The sequence below is a fragment of the Rhododendron vialii genome, chromosome 3a, assembly GCF_030253575.1.
Source record: "Rhododendron vialii isolate Sample 1 chromosome 3a, ASM3025357v1".
In the NCBI taxonomy this organism is placed as follows: Eukaryota; Viridiplantae; Streptophyta; class Magnoliopsida; order Ericales; family Ericaceae; genus Rhododendron; species Rhododendron vialii.
This window is the reverse complement of record NC_080559.1, coordinates 12,581,052-12,602,665: the sequence shown is the minus strand read 5'-3', so window position 1 is coordinate 12,602,665 and position 21,614 is coordinate 12,581,052. Positions and strand designations below refer to the sequence as shown.

The window sequence follows — 21,614 nt, the reverse complement described above, 5'->3', positions numbered from 1 at the left end:
TTTCTTTGTTATAGCTTGGAGGTTCTATGTCTCGCAACTGATGAACCTCTTCCATTATATAGCTTGAATATTTGGACCGTTGAAATTTGTCCGTTGAGATGCAAATCTCATTTCTGCTGATTTTGATCTTCATTTATTTCCAGTGATCGCTGAGCCATAAAATCTACACATGCACAGATATTGTCTTTCCTTGAATGCAGTAGAGAAATGTTGAGCCGTATTTTCAACGTCGAGTATTAACTCCCAAGCTCTCAAGTCAACAATGGAAGAAAATACTTCAGACTAAAATGAAGAAATTGGTCGACCATATTAAAGATGTTCACTGTGCAAGTTTTTTTTTACTTTTGGGCCAAATGGGTTTTGACTACATGTATGTATGCACATAGGCCAAAAACTGATTTTAAAAAGAGTTCTTTTATTATGAACAAGGTAAAATAAATGAGGCCAGGAGACTTTTCTTTCAAAAAGAATTTGTACACAAACTGTACACAAATATTATTTTGGCCACACACAAACAAGGATTTCTTTCTTTTTATGGGTGAACATATATTAAGACTTTTACCCTTTCAATAGAGATTTTGTAAGAGGATTTTAACCAAGCATTTTAAGAAATCAATTTTGTCATAAAATATAATCAAAATAAGTTATTTCTAACAAGATTTTTTCCCTTCTTCTCAAAATCCCAATTTTGAAATCACTCCGACACCCGCTTTTGTAGTATCTCATCCAAATCACAAGGATACAAAATACAATATTTTCTTTTCTTTCCAAATCTATCAAAGTTGCACTTACCCACTTGGAGTCGGTCTATGTTATACCAAAATGTTTTGGTGCACGGTATCAAAAGTAATACAGTGGTAAGTAATCTAGATATAATGGTAAAATATTTCACGTGAAAGTGGTAAAAATTCTGGTATAGTAGTAAGTATTTTACCAATATTATCTGGAATACTTATCACTATGTCGGAATACTCACCCTTGCATATAGAAGTAGCACAGCTCTAGAATACTTACCACTATATTTGAAATATTTACCAACAACTCACTTTTGGAATACCTACATATAGGATAAAACATTTTTGGTGTACCACAGAAAACATTCACCCGCTTTGGTATCCCCAAAACTAGCAATGAGCAGTGGTTTGGGAAATGCATGGTTGTAAGATTAGTTTGAACGATGACATGAAAGCGTTGAGGGGATACCCTATTCTCAGCCATGGTCCTTTCAATAATCCGCAGCAATACAGAAAGTTTTCTGCCTCTCAAGACCTTTTCTTGGTCGGTCCAACCGAGACCCAATTGTCAATTTTGCAAGAACTGTTACAGAGATGTGCAAGAAAGAGGGAACCCTTGGAAGGGAAGGCTTGCCATGGCCGGATTGTTCGCTTTGGATTACAAACAGACACATTGACATCAAATATGTTGATTAACATGTATTCCAAATGTGGGTTTGTTGATGTTGCTCGAATCGTGTTTGATGAAATGCCTGTGAGAAGTTCAGTTTCGTGGAGTACCATGATTGGTTCGTACACCCGAATAGGGGATAAAGAAGAGGCTGTTGGTCTTTTTAAGCAGATGCAAAGGGAAGGAGCAGAGGTTGATGGATTCACCGTCGCGGGCGTTCTTTGCGCTTGTGCTGCGAAATTGGCTATGTTTGAGTGCAAACAATTGCATGCTTTTGCTCTGAAGACAGCGACTCATTCGAATGCGTTTGTGGGCACAGCGTTGCTTGGCGTTTACGCGAGAAGTGGTTTTACTGGGGATGCGTGCCAGGTTTTTGAGAGCATGCCGGAGAGGAGTGATGTCACGTGGAGTTCGATGATCGTAGGGTACGTGCAAAATGAGCTTTATGAGGAGGCTTTGAAGTTGTTCCGAGAATCTCAAAAAATGGGGGTTGAAGATAACCAGTTTACGATGTCTTCTGCTCTCTCTGCTTGTGCAGGTTTAGCTGCTCTGATTGAGGGGAAGCAGATGCATGCTACAATACTGAAATGTGGTTTTGATTCAAACATATTTGTGGCTTCCACTCTCATAGACATGTATGCCAGATGCGGAATCGTTGAGGAAGCTTATATCGTGTTTTCAAGTGTAGAAGATAAGAATGTGGTTGTATGGAACACAATGATTTCGGGGTTTTCTAGACATGCTCGCTCAATGGAGGCTATGATCTCATTCGAGAAAATGCAGCAGATGGGTATGTGCCCAAATGAAGTTACTTATGTTGCCATGTTATCCGCTTGTGCCCATAAAGGTTTGGTTGAAAAGGGTAGGAGGTACTTTGAACTAATGGCGAAAGAGCATAATTTGTCACCTAATGTTTTCCACTACTCATGCATGGTTGATGTTCTCGGTCGGGCGGGACTTATTCATGAAGCTAAGGGTTTGATGGACAAAATGCCATTTGAGGCTACTGCATCCATGTGGGGTTCGCTTTTGGCCTCATGCAGAGTCCATGGAAACATTAAGGTGGCTGAAGTAGCTGCTACTCATTTGTTTGAGATTGAACCTGATAATGCAGGAAACCATGTCTTGCTTTCTGACACCTATGCAGCTAAGAAACGATGGGCAGAAGTCATAAGGGCAAGGAAGTTTCTCAAAGAAAGTGAGGCAAAGAAGGAGAGAGGAAAGAGTTGGATTGAAGTCAAAGACCAGGTTCACACATTCAATGTAGGGGAAAGAAGCCATCCTAGAATTGTTGAGATTTGTTCGAGGTTGGAAGATTTGCTGCAGGAGATGGAAAAGCTGGACTATAGGGTTGATACCAAACACGACCTCCATGATGTGGAAGAATTGAGAAAGCAAGAACTATTGAGGCACCATAGTGAGAAGCTAGCCCTCACGTATGGATTGATGAGTTTGCCTCCAAATGTCCCTATTAGAATCATGAAGAATCTCAGAATATGTGGGGACTGCCATTCCTTTATGAAGCTTGCATCGAACATTACAGGAAGGGAAATCACCGTGAGGGACACAAACCGCTTTCACCATTTCAAGAATGGATTTTGTTCCTGCGGGGAGTTTTGGTGATGGAATGCTGTTCAATGGCTTATGCTTTATGATGTTTTGTGCTTTGCTTATTGGTTAGATACTCCATTGTTGACTCGAGGATTCTCCCCTCGCATCTAACCAAAAGATTTTTGAGAATTAGTTTCGTTGGTCACCAGCCCATTTTCTGAAATCGGAGACAGATCCTTGTCAGATGCAATGTGATCTGTTTGGTGTTACCTGAGGATTTTATTTAGCCCTGAGAAATAACATAATGTATTAATGGGGCTCTCTTTGAGCCTTCATCTTACCTGAGAATTACTAGATAAAAGGAGTATCTATCATTCCCCAGTACTACATAAAAGGAGTATCTAACATAATGTACTGATCTGTTCAGTGTCTCCGTTGGATTTGGGTCTCCGTGTAGTACAAGATACGATCTCTGTGGAATTCATCGACAAGAGGGCAACTTTTACATGTTTCTTGTCGTCCTGGGTTATGAGTCAATGAGGGCAACTTTTACGCGTTTCTTGTCGTCCTGGGTTATGAGCGAATACGGTGTGGTGGAGTCGTGGACTAAGCTGTACATTATCGATATGCTGGATTGGATACCGACTGTTTTTGGTCTTAGGCAGAGTGGTTAGTTGCTGATGGCTACGAGGGGTGGAGACTTTGTTTCATATCACTGTGGGAGCAAGCGCGTTGAGAAACCTGGGATGCGAGCCGTCAAATTCTCGAATTATGCTGAGAGTTATGTGGAGAGCCTTGTTTTGCTCTACGGTACGAATGGGGACTTTCAAGGGCAATATAGTCACGTTGATTCACTTGGAGATTCTCATGGGGGACAAAAGGAGGAAGTGGATGAGGAAACACTTGAAAGGGCCCTCTGGAGGAATTTTCTGTTTGCATCTGCTTTTGTAACTGGTAGCCTGATGGAGTTCCTGATTAGGCTTGGGAATTAAGCTCGGTTCAGTTTTTGTGGTCAGAGACATGAAAGTAGCAGTGGTAAGTCTGATTTTCATAACCATTGCAGTGGGAATGTTGTTTTTTGGAGTTTGCTAGTGGACTGGTTGCCGCAAGGACTGCTTGCCCAGGTTGGTATATTTTACAGAATGGAGTCTCGTCAATTAGTTAATGTCCTTTTTTTATTCTAAATTATAGTATATTACTGGGTTATCTTCACATGCTCTTTGCTTGGTATGTTGTAGCTGTTCTTTGTCCTGTTTTCTTTGCGAAACACTAGCATGAACCCGTGCTATGCACAACGATTAAAAGGAAAAATGAAAAAAAGATTTCACAACCGTATTTCCTTACTGCAACATATATGCAAACCAAGATGGATAGGTAAATAGTTGTTTGATCCCTAACTAATAAGGTTTTATCAAATTCGAAGTTATCTTATTGTTTGGACCAATCGAATTCTAAAGTAGTTAAAGCATAATACTAAGACATTCTAGATTATGCCTCTTGTCGCACTTAAAAGACTTCTCATTCAAATAATGCCTGCACAACCTAATGAATTTTTCTGTGTTTGGAGTAATAGAACTTGTAAGTGTTCTTATACATATTTTCCGTGTTTTTTTCCAGTGCAATAAAAGAATTGATTTTTGGTAGTCTATCTTTATGCATGACTGGAGGAAGCTGAAAAAAGTGGTGGAGGTTAGTCTATCTTTATGCATTACTGGAGGAAGCTGAAAAAAGTGGTGGAGGTTGAGTTTCCTTTTTAGAAAGCCCCAAAATTTTGAGTTTTAGTACATGATTTGAATGGGCCGACCAATTTTAGATTTCTAGTGCATAAAAAAAAACAAATTGAAGTCGGATATGTCAGCCACACTAGTGAATGCAGATCTGGAATTTAGATTTTAGAATTCTGCTATAATTTCATAACATCCAGATCTGCTCAGATTATGTGGAGGCTGTCTCCGATTGGGATCATCCCACCTTCTAACGGTAATGAGGTCGTTATTGGTTTGGTTCGATAAGTTGATTGAGAGATGGAAGGGATATGAAAATAGGCAGGTTATTACTTCGGCAGTGTTGATATTGTGGAGAATTTTGAAGTGTCCTAACGAGAAAATATTTGATGGGCGATCGGTTGAAGGCCAGAATGCGGTGGTGTTGGCAGTAAAGGATGCATTGGAATTTATTCAGGCCATGGACAGTGGGGAGGCAGTGAAAAGCGGGGGTAACGTGAGTAGGTCTTCATACAGGCAGCCTGAAATGGGAACCGCCTTCTCGGGGGAGTGTGAAAATAAATGTTGATGGTGCGTGGGCAAACAATTCTGGGGTCCAGCTACCATGCCCCAAGGCGGTTTGGGGGCATGATTACCCAAAGTTGTACTTCCATTCTAAAAGCCGTTCGATCTTTGAAGCCTCATCTCAACCATTGGATTGAAAATAACATAAATGGGTAGCGCCTGACAACATTGAAGCCTCTCTTTCTCTCTCCATGCTTCATCGCCTGCTTTTTTTTTTTTTTTATCGAAAGCCCATATCATTAACAGTCAAAATAGGCTAAATACAGCGAATCCATCCTATTACAGAGAAAGGGAACCTACATCAAAACCATCACCGAAGGAAAACACTAAGCACAGGTGACCTAGGAGCAGCGGTAAAAACCGCAAAGCTAGTAACTAGACCGTAATAGGGAGTTGTAAAAGTACTAGAAATTGTCTGTGCCTTCGGGCACGGCGCGACGTAATAGGGAGTTTGTAACTATCCAGAATTATAAATAAGCTGGAAATAAAGAAAGACAGACAACAACAAAGTAAAAAAACAGACACACCGCCTTAGATATGAACATCAAGAAAAAAAATGATTCTGCCGCCTAAGAAGAAAGATCAAAATAAATTCCCCAGAACCGGCTATACCAAACTGATATTGTTGTGGCTTTCCTACATTTACCCAATATTACTGTCCTATCAACCCTTTTCAACACCACCACAAACACATCATATGGGATTCACATAACTACTAATAAGGCCATAGTAAGAATAACATGTCATAGAATCGCTCAACATTAAGCATGTGATACAACAAAACAATGGTAACAAATGAATGGTAACATCGTCCAACTTTAACCTTCAACTCTACACTTTCAAAATGGCATCTTTCAATATTGAGGATCTTCGCCAAAACTCCTAGATAAAAATCAAGCCGATCGAGTTTTCTTCTGGCATCGTTGAACAGATTGTTATCATATCGACACGGATAATAAAACAGCCGGCATCTTGCAGAAAATCCAGATATTTCTTAACTTTGCAATTGAAATAATCTGATGGTTCATGGTAAGATAACTCACATGAAAATTCTACATAGAACATTTTACATGAAAGAAAAATGCTCACTTGCTAGTGTTGGTTCGAGTGCTAGGGAGACCCTAAAAATTCATACTTGGGCAGGCCTTGTTAAGGTTGTGAAAATCGACGCAGGCTCTGATTTGCCCATTCTTCTTCTTGACCGGCACAATGTTTACGAGCCACTCTGGGTACTGTATTGGCCTGATGAAACCTGCCTTCTACAGTTTCTCAACCTTATCTTTGATCTTTCCCTCTAAGTTTGGATGATATTTCTTCTGAGACGGCTTTGCTGGCTTTGAATTAGGAAAGACTGTGTTACGAGCGAGGGGTCTAGGTCTGGCATTTCCTCATAGTGCCATGCGAAGACTTCCGCGTTCTCGCGTAATAACGTGATTAGCTTTCCCCTGAAATACTCGTCCAGGCCTTACTGATAAAGACTGGCCTTGGAGGGCCTCTCTTTTGTCTAGACTAACTTCTTCTAGCGGTTCTTATTGCCGCTTAGGCTCGTCCTGCATGCATTCCGGCGCGAGCTCTGGGTCCCTCTCCTGGGGGTCTTCTTTCTCGTTCTTGATATCTTCCCACTTTGGGATTTTTACCCCGCGTGGCCTCGAAGTGACCGCCTGGGCAGCTTCGCCCATCTCGGTAAAATATATCGCGTCAGAAAGATGTGACTTCATACGGGTACAATCAAATAAAGATAGCACAAAAAGACGCGGAGAAAACAACGTTCAGAACCCTGCTGGGCAACTTCTACTATTTCGTCATTCCCTTTGGGTTGAAAAATGCGGCGCCAACCTATCAGCCCGCGACGACCGCAATATTCTACGACTTGATGCATCGCATAATTGAGGATTGCGTTAATGACTTGGTGATAAAGCCAAAGAACGGAAGGATCACCTCGCAGATTTGGAAGCCGTATTTAGTAGGTGCAAAATTCGTATTTGTTAGTTTTTCGTCAATTTTTTGTCCTTGTTCAAAAACAATTTGTATTTGTTAGTTTTTCGTCAATTTTTTGAGAATTATTGCTTCGTTATGACGAAAGGAACCTAAAAAGTACAAAATTACGATCAAAATCCAAAATTTTTGAATACAGATGAAAAATAAGCCAATTTTTTTTTATCTTTATTCAAAAAAAAAAAAAGATTTTGATCGTAAAGGGGAAAAGCGTTCGGGAAAAGCAATTATAGTACCTGTATAGGAATTCGTAGGGTTTGCAATATGAAAGTGACAAGTTTTATGGGTGAGGGGAAAATTTTTCGGAGGACGTGGGAAGTGGCAATTTTTCTATGATGATCTATCAAATATGGACCTTTAGATTAGATTTTAGAATAATCTAAGCCCTTAGATCAAAACCACCCTCAAAAAGAAATGTGGTTTTACTTTTGGAATTCATGAATCAATAATCCACAAAGATTTGACGCAAAATTAACAAGCAAAAAAAATTCAAAAAAGGACGAAACCAATTTATTTTTTTAAAAGTTAAGTAGAACACCAGAAAAAGGGTCTTTCATTTTCGAATTTAAACCAAAGAACTTCAATTGTTGTCTGGCACTACCCATTTACGTTATTTTCAATAAAACTTTGGGGCATCATGCCCTGATACCGCCTTGGGGCATGGTAGTTGGACCCACAATTCGGGTCTGGGGAGTGATTAATGAACAATATATTGCAGAATCAAAAGTGGCTCTAGTTTATGGTCAGATGCATGAACCACCGGGAGCTCGTATGAGAGTTGTGAGGCTCAAGGTAGAGCAGGTGGAGGAATGGTAATCAAGGATGCGGGGTGGCGTTTCTTGGCTGTTCATTTGGGTTCGATGAGGTTAGCCCTACATGCGGAAGCAGGGGCGTGGCGTGCAACGGTGGAGTTTGCGGAGTGTTTGGGATTGAATGATATTGTTGTAGAAGTGTAGAAGGGGATTCTCGGCTGGTGGCAAGTTTTGTGAATGAGGTGTGTTGCCCGGTTGATGTAGAAGTTAATCAAACGTTTGGCATTGCAGGTGGGCAAGTGTCGATTTCAGTTTGTTCGGCGTTCTGCTAACACTGTAGCGGACAAGCTGGCTAATTATGGTTTGCGAGGTCCTGGTTTGAAGGCTTGGGAAGTTAGACCTCGTGATTGGTTATTTGAGCTTTTGAGGGCGAGATAATCTTCTTATTTGATGTTTTTGATTGCGTTGTTATAAATAAAATTCCTATCGTCTTGGCAAAAAAAAAAGGAGAGAAAAACTTCTTAAAAAAGAGAGAGATAATTTTACTCCATCAATCCAAAATTAAATTGATGCTTGCATCGGATAATTATCCATTGGGAAAACAATTGCGAAGAGCAACTCGTGTCATGTCGTCCGTTTAAAAGTATTTTCAATATATTAGATTGCACGAAGAATCTTTTTTTTTAAAGAAAAGATATTTCTTCTCAGGATTTTTTAAAGAAAATTTGCACCAATATTTGTTGAGGTGAAAGAAGATAGGTCAAGAAGCGGGACATTATTTATGATCATCTTGTTGTTAAACATCAAAAGTCATTAATTCTAGGGTTAGTTTGCAACCTACGAAAAAGAAGAGAAAAAAAGGGAAAAAAAAATTAATTTCTCTGGGAGGAAAATAATAAAACAAAGAATTAAACACAATGGATCTTGTTTCACTTTTCTCAAAATTTCCTTTTCTTGTTCTTTCTTTTGCTCAAGTTCCAAACGCCTTAACAGTCCCTTTGGATGGAGTGGTGGTTATGATTTCTTATCCAATTACTCATTTGGATTATGCATTTTGGTGAGAAAAATGAGAGAAGTACAAAAATCGATTTTTTGTAATTGATCCTTTTTCTTGAAAAATGACTCCTCTTCATCATTTCTCCCTATCCAAAGGGCTGTATGTAATTCAAGCTCCCCAAAGTTGATATCTAATGAAATCTGATGAGCATGAGTTCAGTACAGAAAATTTTAGAGCTTTGTTATACACGCTTCTGAGATGCTGTTAAGACAGAAGGAAACATACCCAAATTGGTAAGGCCCTGTTTCTGCTAATAGTACTTGATTTTTGTTTCGTCCTTATTCAATATATTTTGCCGTAATTTTGCGCCTAACTTTTACATATTATTGGTTCGTCTCGGCGAGAGGAATTAAAAAAACAAAATCAGGTAGCAATGAAATGGGAATAAAATGGAGCTACATTGGAAATAGATGCTTTCCCACTAATGTCTTTCACTCTTCTCCCTTTATCCCTCTAGTTTCTTTGTCAGGTAATATCATCAATACTTGTTTTCCGTTCTGGGTGTTGTAAGGGGCAATCCCTGTTTTGGTTGATTTGGTGTTGAGCTGAGGACACACAATTTGATAAAGCTGTTTTGTTTGATGATAAGAGTTTTTTGTTGTTATGACTAATCGTTTGCTTTTCTACATGAGGACTGATACGGTACATGAAAGACACATGAATGATCCACCTTTTGTGTACCCTAACACTTTTTCCACCTTTAGTGTACCCTAACACTTTTGTTTTTCGCACACATTCATTCATTTTGCTTGTTTATATGGGCCAGTTATACTGTTGAGGTTGACAAAATTTGACGTTTTGGGTGCAGAATTGCTTGTTAATATGGGTCTAACATTTCTGGAATTTAGACGTACCGGTACTTGGTAGAAATGTATTGGGGTCGAACTGGGGCTTCATTTTTTTCAGATTTTCAATTCGTTCTTCCTCGAGGGTGGAATGATCTATTCAGGTGCATGAGTGAAAAATTGCTCAGTGAGCCTCCTTAACCATGGCTGTATCCACTTTACTAATTGTAACCTTAACTTAAAACTATTACAAGCTGACCATATTTTCAGTGCAAACTCTCTCTAGAAGATATTGGACCAACAAAATACTGTCCGTCGAAATGAGCACATTTGCATACTTGGAGATCTTATACCATAACAACGCATCAGAACATCCCTTTACTTCTGCCATGGCCGCCAAGCAGGACGAAACAAAACAGGACCGATTTGCAACTCTGCTATTGTTAGCATCAAAAGCTACTACCCAAGCCATAGCTGCTTGGAGACAATCTTTGCAGCATGCCCCATCAATCACTACTTTAGTCTGATCACGATCATTAGACTAGGTAATGGAATGGTGATCATGTTGACGGAGATGGCCTGGCTGAAACACTTCCTTCTCAGTTCTCACAATCCACAGAATCGAACAACTTGGCTCGGCTGTAGGATTCATGAATCTGAGAGCAAAGAGCCTCATACAAAGCGAGAGTTTCAGCGGATGATTAATAACATTTTCGAAAGATCATTCCTACGGAGCCACAAAGCCCAAACACTAACCGATTCTTGCAACACCTCATCACTTCCAGCATTTCTAAACCAGTCACAAAACCAATCAGTAACTGGAACACGAGTTCGACAAGTAAAGTCAATACCCAAATTTGACCACTTCCAGTTCCAAACGTGTTCAGACAGCTCACTTTCAAAAACAAAATGCTCCACGGTTTCCTCCACCAACCCACACCTAGGACACAGAACATCAACATCCAAGCCACAAGTCTTTAGATTCACTTTAACTGGAATTATACGATGAACCAACTTCCAGAAAAAAACATAATTTGAAGTTTATGAGGTATACGAAACTGCCGGATTTCTTTCCCTAAAGGATGGAAGACCTTTCATATGGAGTTAATAGGATCAGAAGCTGATTACATTGCAGAATTTATTAAGCACGATCATTTGGAAACTTCATTCATCCTTGCAAAGAATAATATTCTCTGTAGAAATTTTGGGCCGGAGAGAGCAATGAAATAGCGCTTCAGGAGTCTCGGTAAAAAAGAAGATAAATTGAAATAGTCTTATACTCTCCGGGAATTTTTTATCATCTTGTCATATTTTCCATGATACGTAGTAGGTATACACTAAGCAATCATTCACATCTCCAGCTAGTCTCTTAGGTTAAAAAGATGCCAATCCATTCCCATAAAAATTCAAATGTTAAACCTCTACAACAAATACATCAGATCACACCAACGTCCGATAGAAAACCAAAACATCTCTCAAGGATAAGCATTGACGGACAGACATCCAAAATTCAGCACTACAAAGTTTTACCAAGAGGGGATTTATTTATTTATTTATTTATTTTTCTGAACTTGAAGAATTTTATTGATCAGTGTACTCAAAATGGAAACTTTAGGCACTAGGACAAATGTTAACGCAATGCAGTCATCTTTCATCTTGATTTCAAAACATGGCATGGACGGAGACAGATTGGAGTAAAAAAACTGTAACAGCTCTACGAGAACAGAAAGATTTAGATTGGAGATCATGCTATCAACTCGACTTGAATGCAAAAGTACATGGATGCACACACACGAGCGTGTGTGCACATACAAACTGATATATCGAATACAAGATCTATGTCACCAAAGAATGCTATAACCTTAGGAATTACATTTTGAAATGCATAATCCGGTATCTGGTCCACCAATGTTTTGTAACAGTAATTCAGAAGTTTTCTTCTTAGGAACCAGAGAGATTAGACCTTTAGCAAGACACATTATATGAAAAAGGTTCATAATACTTCTACTAACATGTTTTATATGTTTTACATTAATAACTAGGCAATAACTATTATCCATGGATTATCACTTGAAACAAGAATGCTTATATGCTCCAGTATGACAATCCATAGAAGCCTACCCCTACAGTAAAATTTAATGCATGATGTGTAGCACGTTCCTGCTTCCATTCCTCGTACCGCAACGATCCACACTCCATGTAACATAGAACTATGTTCATTCATAAACATGAGACTGAAGAGTAACCAAAGAGAATGTTTCGTAAAGAAAAAGGACAAAGAACAGCTACAGCATAGCAAGCAAGGAGCATATGAAGGTAACCCGATATTTTACAGTTGATCAAACCTTCGTGGGAGAAGGCCCATCTACTTGAGACTACAACTAGCAATCAAAAAGGACATTAGCTAATCATCACAAGACTCCACTCTTCACTATGTACCAACCTAGGCAAGTAGTCATTGCGCCGATGCCCACTCCTCTGTCCGACAAGAAACTCCAAAAAACAACATTCCCATTGCAAAGATCATGAAAATCAGACTTAGCTTACCACTACTACTTTCAGTCCAGAACCTGATCTCTATTCGTCCCTTCCAGCATTCGGATGCAAGCAACTGAAAGAAGCTAGGCCCGCTCATTCTCAATCAAGTTGCTTTGCCCTTTAGGGTAGGGATTTCTCTGACCTCAAAACTAAATTGTTCCTAATTCCTAATTAGGAACTCCAATAGGCTACCAGTCACAAAAGCAGCTGCAGACAGAAAATTCCTGTTGAAGGCCCTTTCAAGTGTTTCTTCATCCACTTCCTCCTTTTGTCCCCCGTGAGAATCTTCAAGTGAATCAACAAGGCTACATTGCCCTTGAAAGTCCCCATTCATACCTTCGAGCAAAACAAGGCTCTCCACGTAACTCTCGGCATAAATTGAGCCTTTGACGGTACGCATCCCAAGTTTCTCAACACGCTTGCTCCCGCAGTGATAAGAAACAAAGTCTCCACCCCTCCCAGCCATCAGCAACTCACCACTCTGCCTAAAACCAAAAACATTCAGTATACCATCCGGCATATCAACAATGTAGAACTTAGTCCATGACCCCACCACACCATATTCTCACATAACCCACGATGAGAAACGCGTACAAGTTGCCATCTTGTCATAGAAATCCACAGAGATCGTATTGTGTACTGCATGGAGACCCAAAAACAACGGAAACATGGAAACCACTGCTTCCGGAAGACCCATCTTCCCAAACGCCTCATTCCCCATACCAAAACACAAAATCACATTATGGGTTTTACCCTCCCCTTGGCGGCGATTATATCCGATCCAATGTGCAGCCCCATTCACAAATACTTGTCGCCAAAAGAACTCAACCATATTACAAGAAGGAACACTAGCGGTAATGGGTTTCCAAGAACGGGTCCTAAGGGAATAAACCTCAACCTTAGGAGGAGAAATTTGGCAATGTAACATATCTAGCTTGTGAGGGTAAACAACACGGACTACCTTGTAATCGTTGGTGAGGGAATCGACCCCCAACCCTGGAAAAGACTGGTAAGGACCAAAAGCACGGACGGTGAAATTGGGCGCGGGAAGGGTCACGTACCTTTGAATCAAGGGGTTCCAGAGGATTACGCGGTGCTTATCGCCGAACCAATCGTCGGAGAGACAAAGCAAGCCGTTGCATGTACCGACGACCCTGAAGAAGTATTGGGAGTTGAAGGGGGTGTAGGGGTTGAAGGTGTTGTCGTCGAAGCGCAAGGAGAAGTGTTCTTGGTTGGGGTTGAGAGAGCAGTGGCGGAGTAAGAGGAAAAGGGGGTTATTGTTGGCGGTGCAGTGAGTGAGGTGGGTGGCGATGAAGTTGGGGCTGGAGATGAGGGAGCGCCATGGTTTTGAGACGGAGAGGAATCGGAGCAGGGATTTTACTGGGAGTCTGGCGAACCAGCACTTCTTCGGGAAAGTAGTCGCACATGGTTGAGAGAGAGAGAGAGAGGTGGCGCAGGTTGGGTTTTGTTTTGAACGTCGCCGGTGGGGATTGATGATATAGGAAATTGGGGAGATTTTGGCGGCCATAAATTGTAATAAAATTGAGAGAATACCCATCTTTCTAAACGTTTTGTAAAAATATGTCATCGTTCTTTTTCAAAAGGGCGTTGTAGGTTTCCTACGTGGCAAAGAGTCCAAGTAAGATTTATAAAGCCTTTTACAAATGCGTGTTGTAAGTATTATAGCTCCTTTTGAAAATGAGTTATAGGTTAAACTTTTGGAAAGGAGCGATAGGTTAAAAACTCAGACTTTAATCAAATCATTCCCTTTTCTCCTCCTATCTGATATTTCTCTTTCTCCTCCTATCAAATTCAATAAAACAAACCATGCCAGGAATCTGTCAGGAATCATGTTGGGTGAAACTATAGCTCCTTTAGCTCTTTTTGAATAGGAACTATAACTCTTTTAGAAACCCGTATTATCAGTTATAATGCTTTAATGTATTGTTTTTTTAAAAAAATTATGTCAATTAATTTCATGAGGGGTACATCATATAAGTCTTTTATGTTAATCAATTATTTATCCAGACGTGTTTCACTAGTTGAATTTGTTCAATAAGTTTAAGTACTTAGGTGAGGTTTAAGAGAAAGCAAATTCAAGAGAGAGTAAATTCATTCACTTGGTAATCATGGGAGAGAAAAATTAATAGTACTCACAAACAATCATACTACAACAATATATGTCACTCTGTAAGAACAAACCCATGTAGTGGGTTTCTCTCTCTAACTCTTCTCCCTCTCTCTAGGGTTTCTCTCACACACTAGCTAGTATATCTCATCATACATATTTGTAAACAAATTACATAATCAACAAACAACTAATAATCAACCACTCATCCCTCTAACTATGTACCACATTTAAATCACGAATTCGGACTCTTCCTCTCTCGTTTCTCGGAGAAGTTAATTCGGAAATTTCTATATCATATCACTCAACTCTTTTATATCCAATCTTTTCCAAATTAAAAATAATTCTAATTTTTTAATACAATCGTGAAATTTTTTAATATCTTTATGGCCAGTTTATTTATTTGGATAATACTACAAATTCTCACACTTTGTGTTTCAAAAATTGAGATAACTAACGTCGGTGTTTTTGGGGTCAGGATTATATATAGCTCCTTTTCAAAAGGCGCTACTAGTTAAAATTATAGCTCCTTTTCAAAAGGCTATTAGGGTTCGAATGATAGTTCCTTTTCAAAAAGAGCAATTAGGGTTTAAATTTAGCTTCTTTTCAAAAGGAGCTATCTACGTGGCGGCCACGTGGGGCCTAACCTCTATAACGCCTCTTGAAAAGGAGCGATGACATATTTTTACAAAACGCTTAAAAAGATGAGTATTCTCCCAATTTGATTACAATTTATGGCCATTTCGGCCAAAAACTCGGAAATTGGGGGCATACTTGGCCGACTATTTACATCAAAGGTCGAGAACCACCGGTGAAGTTGAAGTTGGTAACTCATCTCCCCTCCCTCTAGTGGTGACTAAGTTTGAATTTCACGAGGAACGGTTTTTAGGGGCTAGGATTGTAAATAACATCTGTACTCTTTTATGCTTACTCTAACACTTTCACTAACTCCGTTAATGTATACTAATATTAGCAAAAAAAAATTACATCAAGGTCACGAGTTCAAACCTTTAGACCACGACTTTGAACAAAATTGCGTGACGAATCGTTTACATGCATTGAACGGGTCTAAACTCTATTGGTCGAAGGGTGTGTGCATTACAGCGTCTTTGGATGAGAGATGGAGGGATTTTACGGGAAAAAAAAGTGAATAGTATGATTTCGTATGACATCACTCATTTGGATTGAGCAGCGTTTTAGGGAGAAATAGAGTGAAAAGTAAAAAAATAAATTGGTTGGACATTTTCCGTTCTCACCCAATCCCTCCAAAAATGATAGGATTATATGAGAAATGACTCTGCTTTCTTATCTCTATCATTTCTCACCATGCACTTGGTTAATTGGGAAAAAGTGTGTAAAAGTAAAGACTTTGGGCATTAAACCTGCTAGAAAGCAGAATATGGCCCTTCTTGCTAAACTGGGGTGGAAAGTGAACGGTAAAGAGTCTTTGGGCTACTATTCTGAGAGATAAATACCTGAAAGATCATGATTTCTTTTCTTGGCCTAGAAAAAGGCCTGCCTCTCACATTTGGAGAAGCATTGTGGATTCCCAATCTGTTATTTCCAAGGGCCTGAAATGGGTCATTGGGGATGGTAAATCTGTGGATATGTGGAAGGATTGGTGGTGTGGGGAAACTCCTTTGGCTCTCTTGTATCCGGGTAATCACACCAATTCTAATGCCAAAGTTGTGGAGCTTATTGAGCATGGTAGATGGAATCTGGATATGCTTTTCCCTTTAGTGGACCAAGGTGTGATTGATTCCATTTCAAGAATCAAACTCCCTTTGGCTCCTAACGTGCCTGATCATCCCACCTGGGTGGGTTCCCCTAGTGGGAATTTTTCAGTTGCGGCTGCTTATAATATGATTAACAAAGACGAAGCAGATGTAAAGGGGTGGAAATGGTTTTGGAAACTAAAATTACCTGCTAAATTCAGAACTTTTATCTGGCTTATCCTCCTTCAAAAATTACCCACTAACAAGCTCCGTGCCAGAAGAGGAATTGCTATCTCGGATTTGTGCCCGAGATGTAACAATCTCCCCGAAGACATAGATCACTTATTCAGAGATTGCCCCAAAGCTGTTGAGCTTTGGAATGCAATCACTTTAGGCCATAGCATGTGAAGGGAATGGGATAGACCTTTATCCGAATGGTTACATTTGAACCTAGAGTTTAAAAATTCTGCGAGCATAGATGGAATATTAACTTGGCCTACTCTATTTATCACTTGTCTTTGGCAAATTTGGAAAGACCGTAATAAAAAAAAGTTTCGATAATATGGACTCGACGGTTTCAATTAGTGCCAAGCTAATATACTCTTATGCGTGTGAGATTGAGGAAGCCTTTAAATCCCTCCGCATGAATGGCCTGCCTCATTCACAATGTGCTAATTGGATTGCTCCTTGTACAGGTTCATTCAAGTTAAACACGGATGGTTGCTGGTACGAATCTAACGGTAAATAAGGCTTTGGAGGATTATTTCAAGACTTAAAGGGTGACTGGATCCTAAGGTTCTTTGGTAAGCTCGTCTGCTACTCTAGCCTTGAAGCGGAACTCTGGGGAATTTATAGAGGGCTTACTATTATCCTAGAGAAAAGTTTGGCAAATGTTACTATCGAATCAGATTCTCTTGTGGCCGTTGAGCTCATCAATGAAGGCAATCGATGTAATTACGCTCAAAGTATTATCATAACTGAAGCTCATGGGGTGCTAAACCGCACGGGCACCAAGTTATCCCACACTTACCACAATGCCAATCAATGTGCCGACCATCTTGCTCACTTGGGAGCCGAACAAAACGACGAGCTGATTATTGCAGGGATTACCCCCATCTCCTTACAGGAGTTCTTGATTAAAGATAGTATTCTTCTTAGGCTGGCTTTAAATTAGTGCTCTTTGGACTTATCTCAGGCTATTCTTTCCTTTAGCTTTGTTATGACTCTGGTGTGGTCCTTGTTTTTTTAGTTAATTGAATTTCTTACGTACCAAAAAAAAAAAAAAAAGAGGCTGTTAAGTTTTATTTGGAAAACAAAGAAAAGAAAAGAAATGAACCGAAAATAACCAAACTAAAATGTTATGAACACTATTTTCTTGCAATTTTCTTCTTCTTTGTTTTATAAGTTCCAAAAACATGTGTAAAGTTGCTGCTCTAGTGCTACAGTGCTGTTTGTATGTTTATTAAACGGTTAAATAGAAAAAAAATGTTCTTATGTTCGATGTCCCGGATCAGTTTGCACGCATTTCGTAATAATCTTATAATCCCTTGTTCCGAATCAATTTGCACATATTTCGTAATAATCCTGCAACTCCTCCAACAGGCGTTTCACCCCATGGACCTAGCTTACGCGTAGACGGGAGTGAGCTTACCCGAAGAGTCAGGAGTCGAAAGAAAACTGGCTTTTTTAAAACTAATGCGGCGCCAAGGGTATGATGAGGATGTGCTCTTTACGGTCCCAACAATTGTGTAGAGGGGCTGGCCCCTACGATGACATCTGATGGAATTCGAGAGCTATAATTATAACTGTCTCACATTCTATTGTGAAAGAAGGAAATGAACACAAATTGGGTAAGCAACGTCAGGATTATGTGGTAGCAATGATATGGAGCTACATGAGAAACGGATGGTTTTCCACTAATCCTATTGTGAATCGTTCCCTCTTTGTCCTTCTCACCAAACATGTCATCGACACTAGTTTTTTCGAATTTTACCGCTTCCGACCTCACTGTTTAATTCACTCTTTACCATCAGCTTCCAACTTCTCGAATGGTTTGAGGAACGAACTCTCTACCCACTTCATTCACTCCAATTTGATCAAGAAAGGTTCTCTTCAACGGGAAGTAAGTTATCTTTTGAGTCTCTATATGAAGTCACGGCTCGTGGGTGATGCACGCAAGTTGTTTGACGAAATACCCCAAAGAGACGTTCGAACGTGGACCGTTATGATTTCGGGCTTTGCTCGAAATGGGTGTTCTAGAGGGGCGTTAGGTCTGTTTTCTGAGATGCTTCAAGAAGGTGTTGTTCCTAACCAATTCACTTTTTCGAGCATTTTGAAGTGCTGTTCTAGTTTGAACGACCTTTGGATGGGTAAAGCGATTCATGGTTGGCTGCTACGTAATGGGATTGATGTGGATGTTGCTCTGGGAAACTCTATTCTGGATCTTTACGTAAAATGTGGGGTCTTTCATTACGCAGAAGGACTATTTGAATCAGTCATGGCAAAAGATGTTGTGTCATGGAATATAATGATAGGCGCATATTTACGTATTGGAGAAATGGAGAAGTCTCTCGACTTGTTCAGATGGTTGCCGTTCAAAGATGTTGCAACGTGGAATACGATCATAGATGGCCATGCTCGAAATGGTCTTGAAATAGCTGCATTAAACCTTCTCTATCAGATGGTGGAGAGTGGAACTTTAATGAACCAAATTACTTTCTCCATTTCATTGGTCTTGGTTTCTTCTTTGTCTGTTCTAGAGCTGGGGAGACAAATCCATGGCCGGATCCTTAGGATTGGAATACATAACGATGGTTTTGTGAGGAATTCACTCATTGATATGTATTGTAAATGTGGACTCATGGAGAAGGCGTCAGCAGTTTTCCAAGGTCTTGCTCTTGATTCCCCAACGAAACAGAATTCCGTGATTGATTGTGATGAAAGATCTGCGGCATCTGTTACATGGAGTTCACTTGTTACTGGGTACATTCAAAATGGTAGGTTAGAAGATGCTTTCAAGCTTTTTTATACTATGGTTTACAAACGCAATGAGATGGACATTTTCACCCTCACAAGCATAATTTCTGCATGCGGGAATGCTGGGCTTTTGGAGCTCGGTCAACAAATCCATGCCCACATCCTTAAAATCGGGCACAAATCAGATGTTTTCTTGGGTTCATCCATGATTGACATGTATGCGAAATGTGGAAGGTTAGATGATGCTTGGTCAATTTTCAAACTGAATAATGTTCGAAATATTGTGTTATGGACTTCAATCATCTCTTGTTATGCTTCTCATGGGCAAGGGCATAAGACTATTTGGCTTTTTGAGTTGATGCTGAATGAGGGGATTAGACCGAATGAAGTGACTTTCATAGGGGTTTTAACTGCATGCAGTCACGCGGGTCTCCTCAAAGAAGGCTGCAAATATTTTAATTTAATGAAAGAAGGTTACGGCATCAAAGCTTCAGTCGAGCACTTTACATGTATGATAGATCTTTTTGGTCGGTCTGGTCGCCTTGATATGATAACAGATTTTATTTATAAGAATGACATCTCTCATATGAGTGCAGTTTGGAAAGCATTTCTATCTTCCTGCCAAGTTCACAAAAATATTGAGATGGCAAAGTGGGTTTCTGAAAAACTACTTGAACTTGAACCATTAGAATCAGGGCCTTATATTTTGTTATCGAACACTTGTGCAACCAATCAGAAATGGGAGGAGGTGGCTAAATTGAGGGCTTTGATGAAACATAGGGGTGTTAGGAAACACCCGGGCCAATCTTGGATTTAATTGAAGAATGTAGTCTACACTTTTGTCATGGAAGATAGGGTTTCATCCACAAGAAGCTGAATTTTATATTACATGAACAACCTAATCAGAAGGCTACATGAAATTGGGTAGTCAATGGATGTGGATATGTCGTTGCAAGGTTTGGAAGATGAGCAAAAACAATTGCCTGTTGGTTTCCATAGCAAGCAGCTTGCAATTGATCATGGTATCCATTCCACTAGTTGCAAGATGTGGAAGATGAGCAAAAAGAATTGCTTGTTGGTTTCCATAGCGAGAGGCTTGCAGTTGCTTATGGTCTCCATAGTTGCGGGGCACTTATTTGGGACATGAGGAATCTCCGAGTTTGTACGGACTATCATAAGTTCATCAGTTTTGCATATTATCTTTTGAATATAGTGACACCATTTTAAACATTGGAAAAATTCGTGTGGAGACTACTGGTAAATAAGACTAGATGATGCACATGAACAACAAGTTTCTATGATTCTAAGAAACTCCAGGCTTGCTTTAACCTACTGACAAAAGGAAGTAAAAAAAGGATTTGGAGCCTGCTTAGACCCTCCACGTCCTTTTGGGTTGCTGATTGGGACTCTGATTGCGTCTATTTGACCATTGAGGTTGTGTTCGGAGCATGGATCTGTGATGGGTTCTGTGAATGCGGGAGACCCTACCCGCTAAAGAGCCAGGAAACGGACCGGACAATGGTAGGTACAGCAGAGACTGATTCACGAGACACAACCCACTGGTTTCTAATGCTCTTCTGTTCTTTTGATGATGCATGAGATTATTGGAGTTTCAGGATCTATTAGGCATCCGAGATACCAGTTGTTAAATTGTTGAGATACTGTCTGTCGAAACATTGGGATAATTACATTATGAACACTGCGTCCCAGATGAATTATTATAGACGTTTGACTACTGCAGTCCGTCTCTTGTTGAACAAAATGATGTTAAGCTACTGATTTATTTTGGAAGATAACAGTGAGCTTTTCATGTCAATAGTTGCCTGCAACTTTTTGCACTACTTGTATGCGACAACATTCGAAAGTGAAGTTGCCTGAAGGAAGGGTGCCGAAATGACCACATGATGGATGGTTAACTAAAATTTTAGAACTAACAAAAAAAAATCAGGTCAAAGTCTCCTTTCTCACATCATGGGGTGATAAAACAGTCACATATTAACTGCTGAAATGCCCAAATAAGATGAACTTCGGAGGGACTCTTCGGTTGCCTCGAGAGACCCTCCGATTGCCCCCAATTCATTCACCTTAGAAAATTTCCAACAGGGATTGGGGGGGCCCACAAGCTTGCTAGTCCAACCCTTTGGCTTAGGAGACTTATCAAACATGGCCTCATTTGTTTGCTTGAAGATCCATGAGATATGTACAGAGATGTAAAATTCCTTGACATGTAGGGTTGTTTGGCAAAAAAAACCAAGCGGTTTATTTTTTTGTCTTTATTCAATTTTTTTTTGCATTTGTTAGTTTTTCGTCAATTTTTTTGGGATTATTGCTTCATCGTGACGAGAGGGATCTAAAAAGTAAAAAATTACGATCAAAACCTTTTTTTTTAATAAAGACAAATATAAGTCATTAAGCCAATTTTTGT

At 39.8% G+C, this 21,614-nt stretch overlaps 3 protein-coding genes across 3 annotated transcripts; 2 read left to right on the top strand and 1 right to left on the bottom strand.

The window, feature by feature from the left end:
* The first annotated feature begins 1,065 nt into the window (after nucleotides 1-1,065).
* On the top strand, nucleotides 1,066-4,167 carry LOC131318364 (pentatricopeptide repeat-containing protein At5g04780, mitochondrial). The gene has a single exon (XM_058348060.1). The coding sequence runs from the start codon at nucleotides 1,150-1,152 to the stop codon at nucleotides 3,025-3,027; it is 1,878 nt and encodes a 625-aa protein (XP_058204043.1). The 5' UTR covers nucleotides 1,066-1,149; the 3' UTR covers nucleotides 3,028-4,167.
* Nucleotides 4,168-12,034: 7,867 nt separating this feature from the next.
* LOC131321114 (F-box protein CPR1-like) lies at nucleotides 12,035-13,898 on the bottom strand. Its single transcript, XM_058352124.1, has one exon. The coding sequence runs from the start codon at nucleotides 13,896-13,898 to the stop codon at nucleotides 12,936-12,938; it is 963 nt and encodes a 320-aa protein (XP_058208107.1). The 3' UTR covers nucleotides 12,035-12,935.
* Nucleotides 13,899-17,896: 3,998 nt separating this feature from the next.
* Nucleotides 17,897-20,398, top strand: LOC131319491 (putative pentatricopeptide repeat-containing protein At3g23330). Its single transcript, XM_058349752.1, has one exon. It carries the CDS (start codon nucleotides 18,093-18,095, stop codon nucleotides 20,004-20,006), a length of 1,914 nt encoding a protein of 637 aa, XP_058205735.1. The 5' UTR covers nucleotides 17,897-18,092; the 3' UTR covers nucleotides 20,007-20,398.
* The last annotated feature ends 1,216 nt before the right edge of the window (nucleotides 20,399-21,614 follow it).

Excerpts from the sequence above, each read along its gene's own strand:
- LOC131321114 (XM_058352124.1), bottom strand. The coding sequence starts at position 13,898 with ATGGCCGCCAAAATCTCCCCAATTTCCTATATCATCAATCCCCACCGG.
- LOC131318364 (XM_058348060.1), top strand. The coding sequence starts at position 1,150 with ATGCATGGTTGTAAGATTAGTTTGAACGATGACATGAAAGCGTTGAGG.
- LOC131319491 (XM_058349752.1), top strand. The coding sequence starts at position 18,093 with ATGATATGGAGCTACATGAGAAACGGATGGTTTTCCACTAATCCTATT.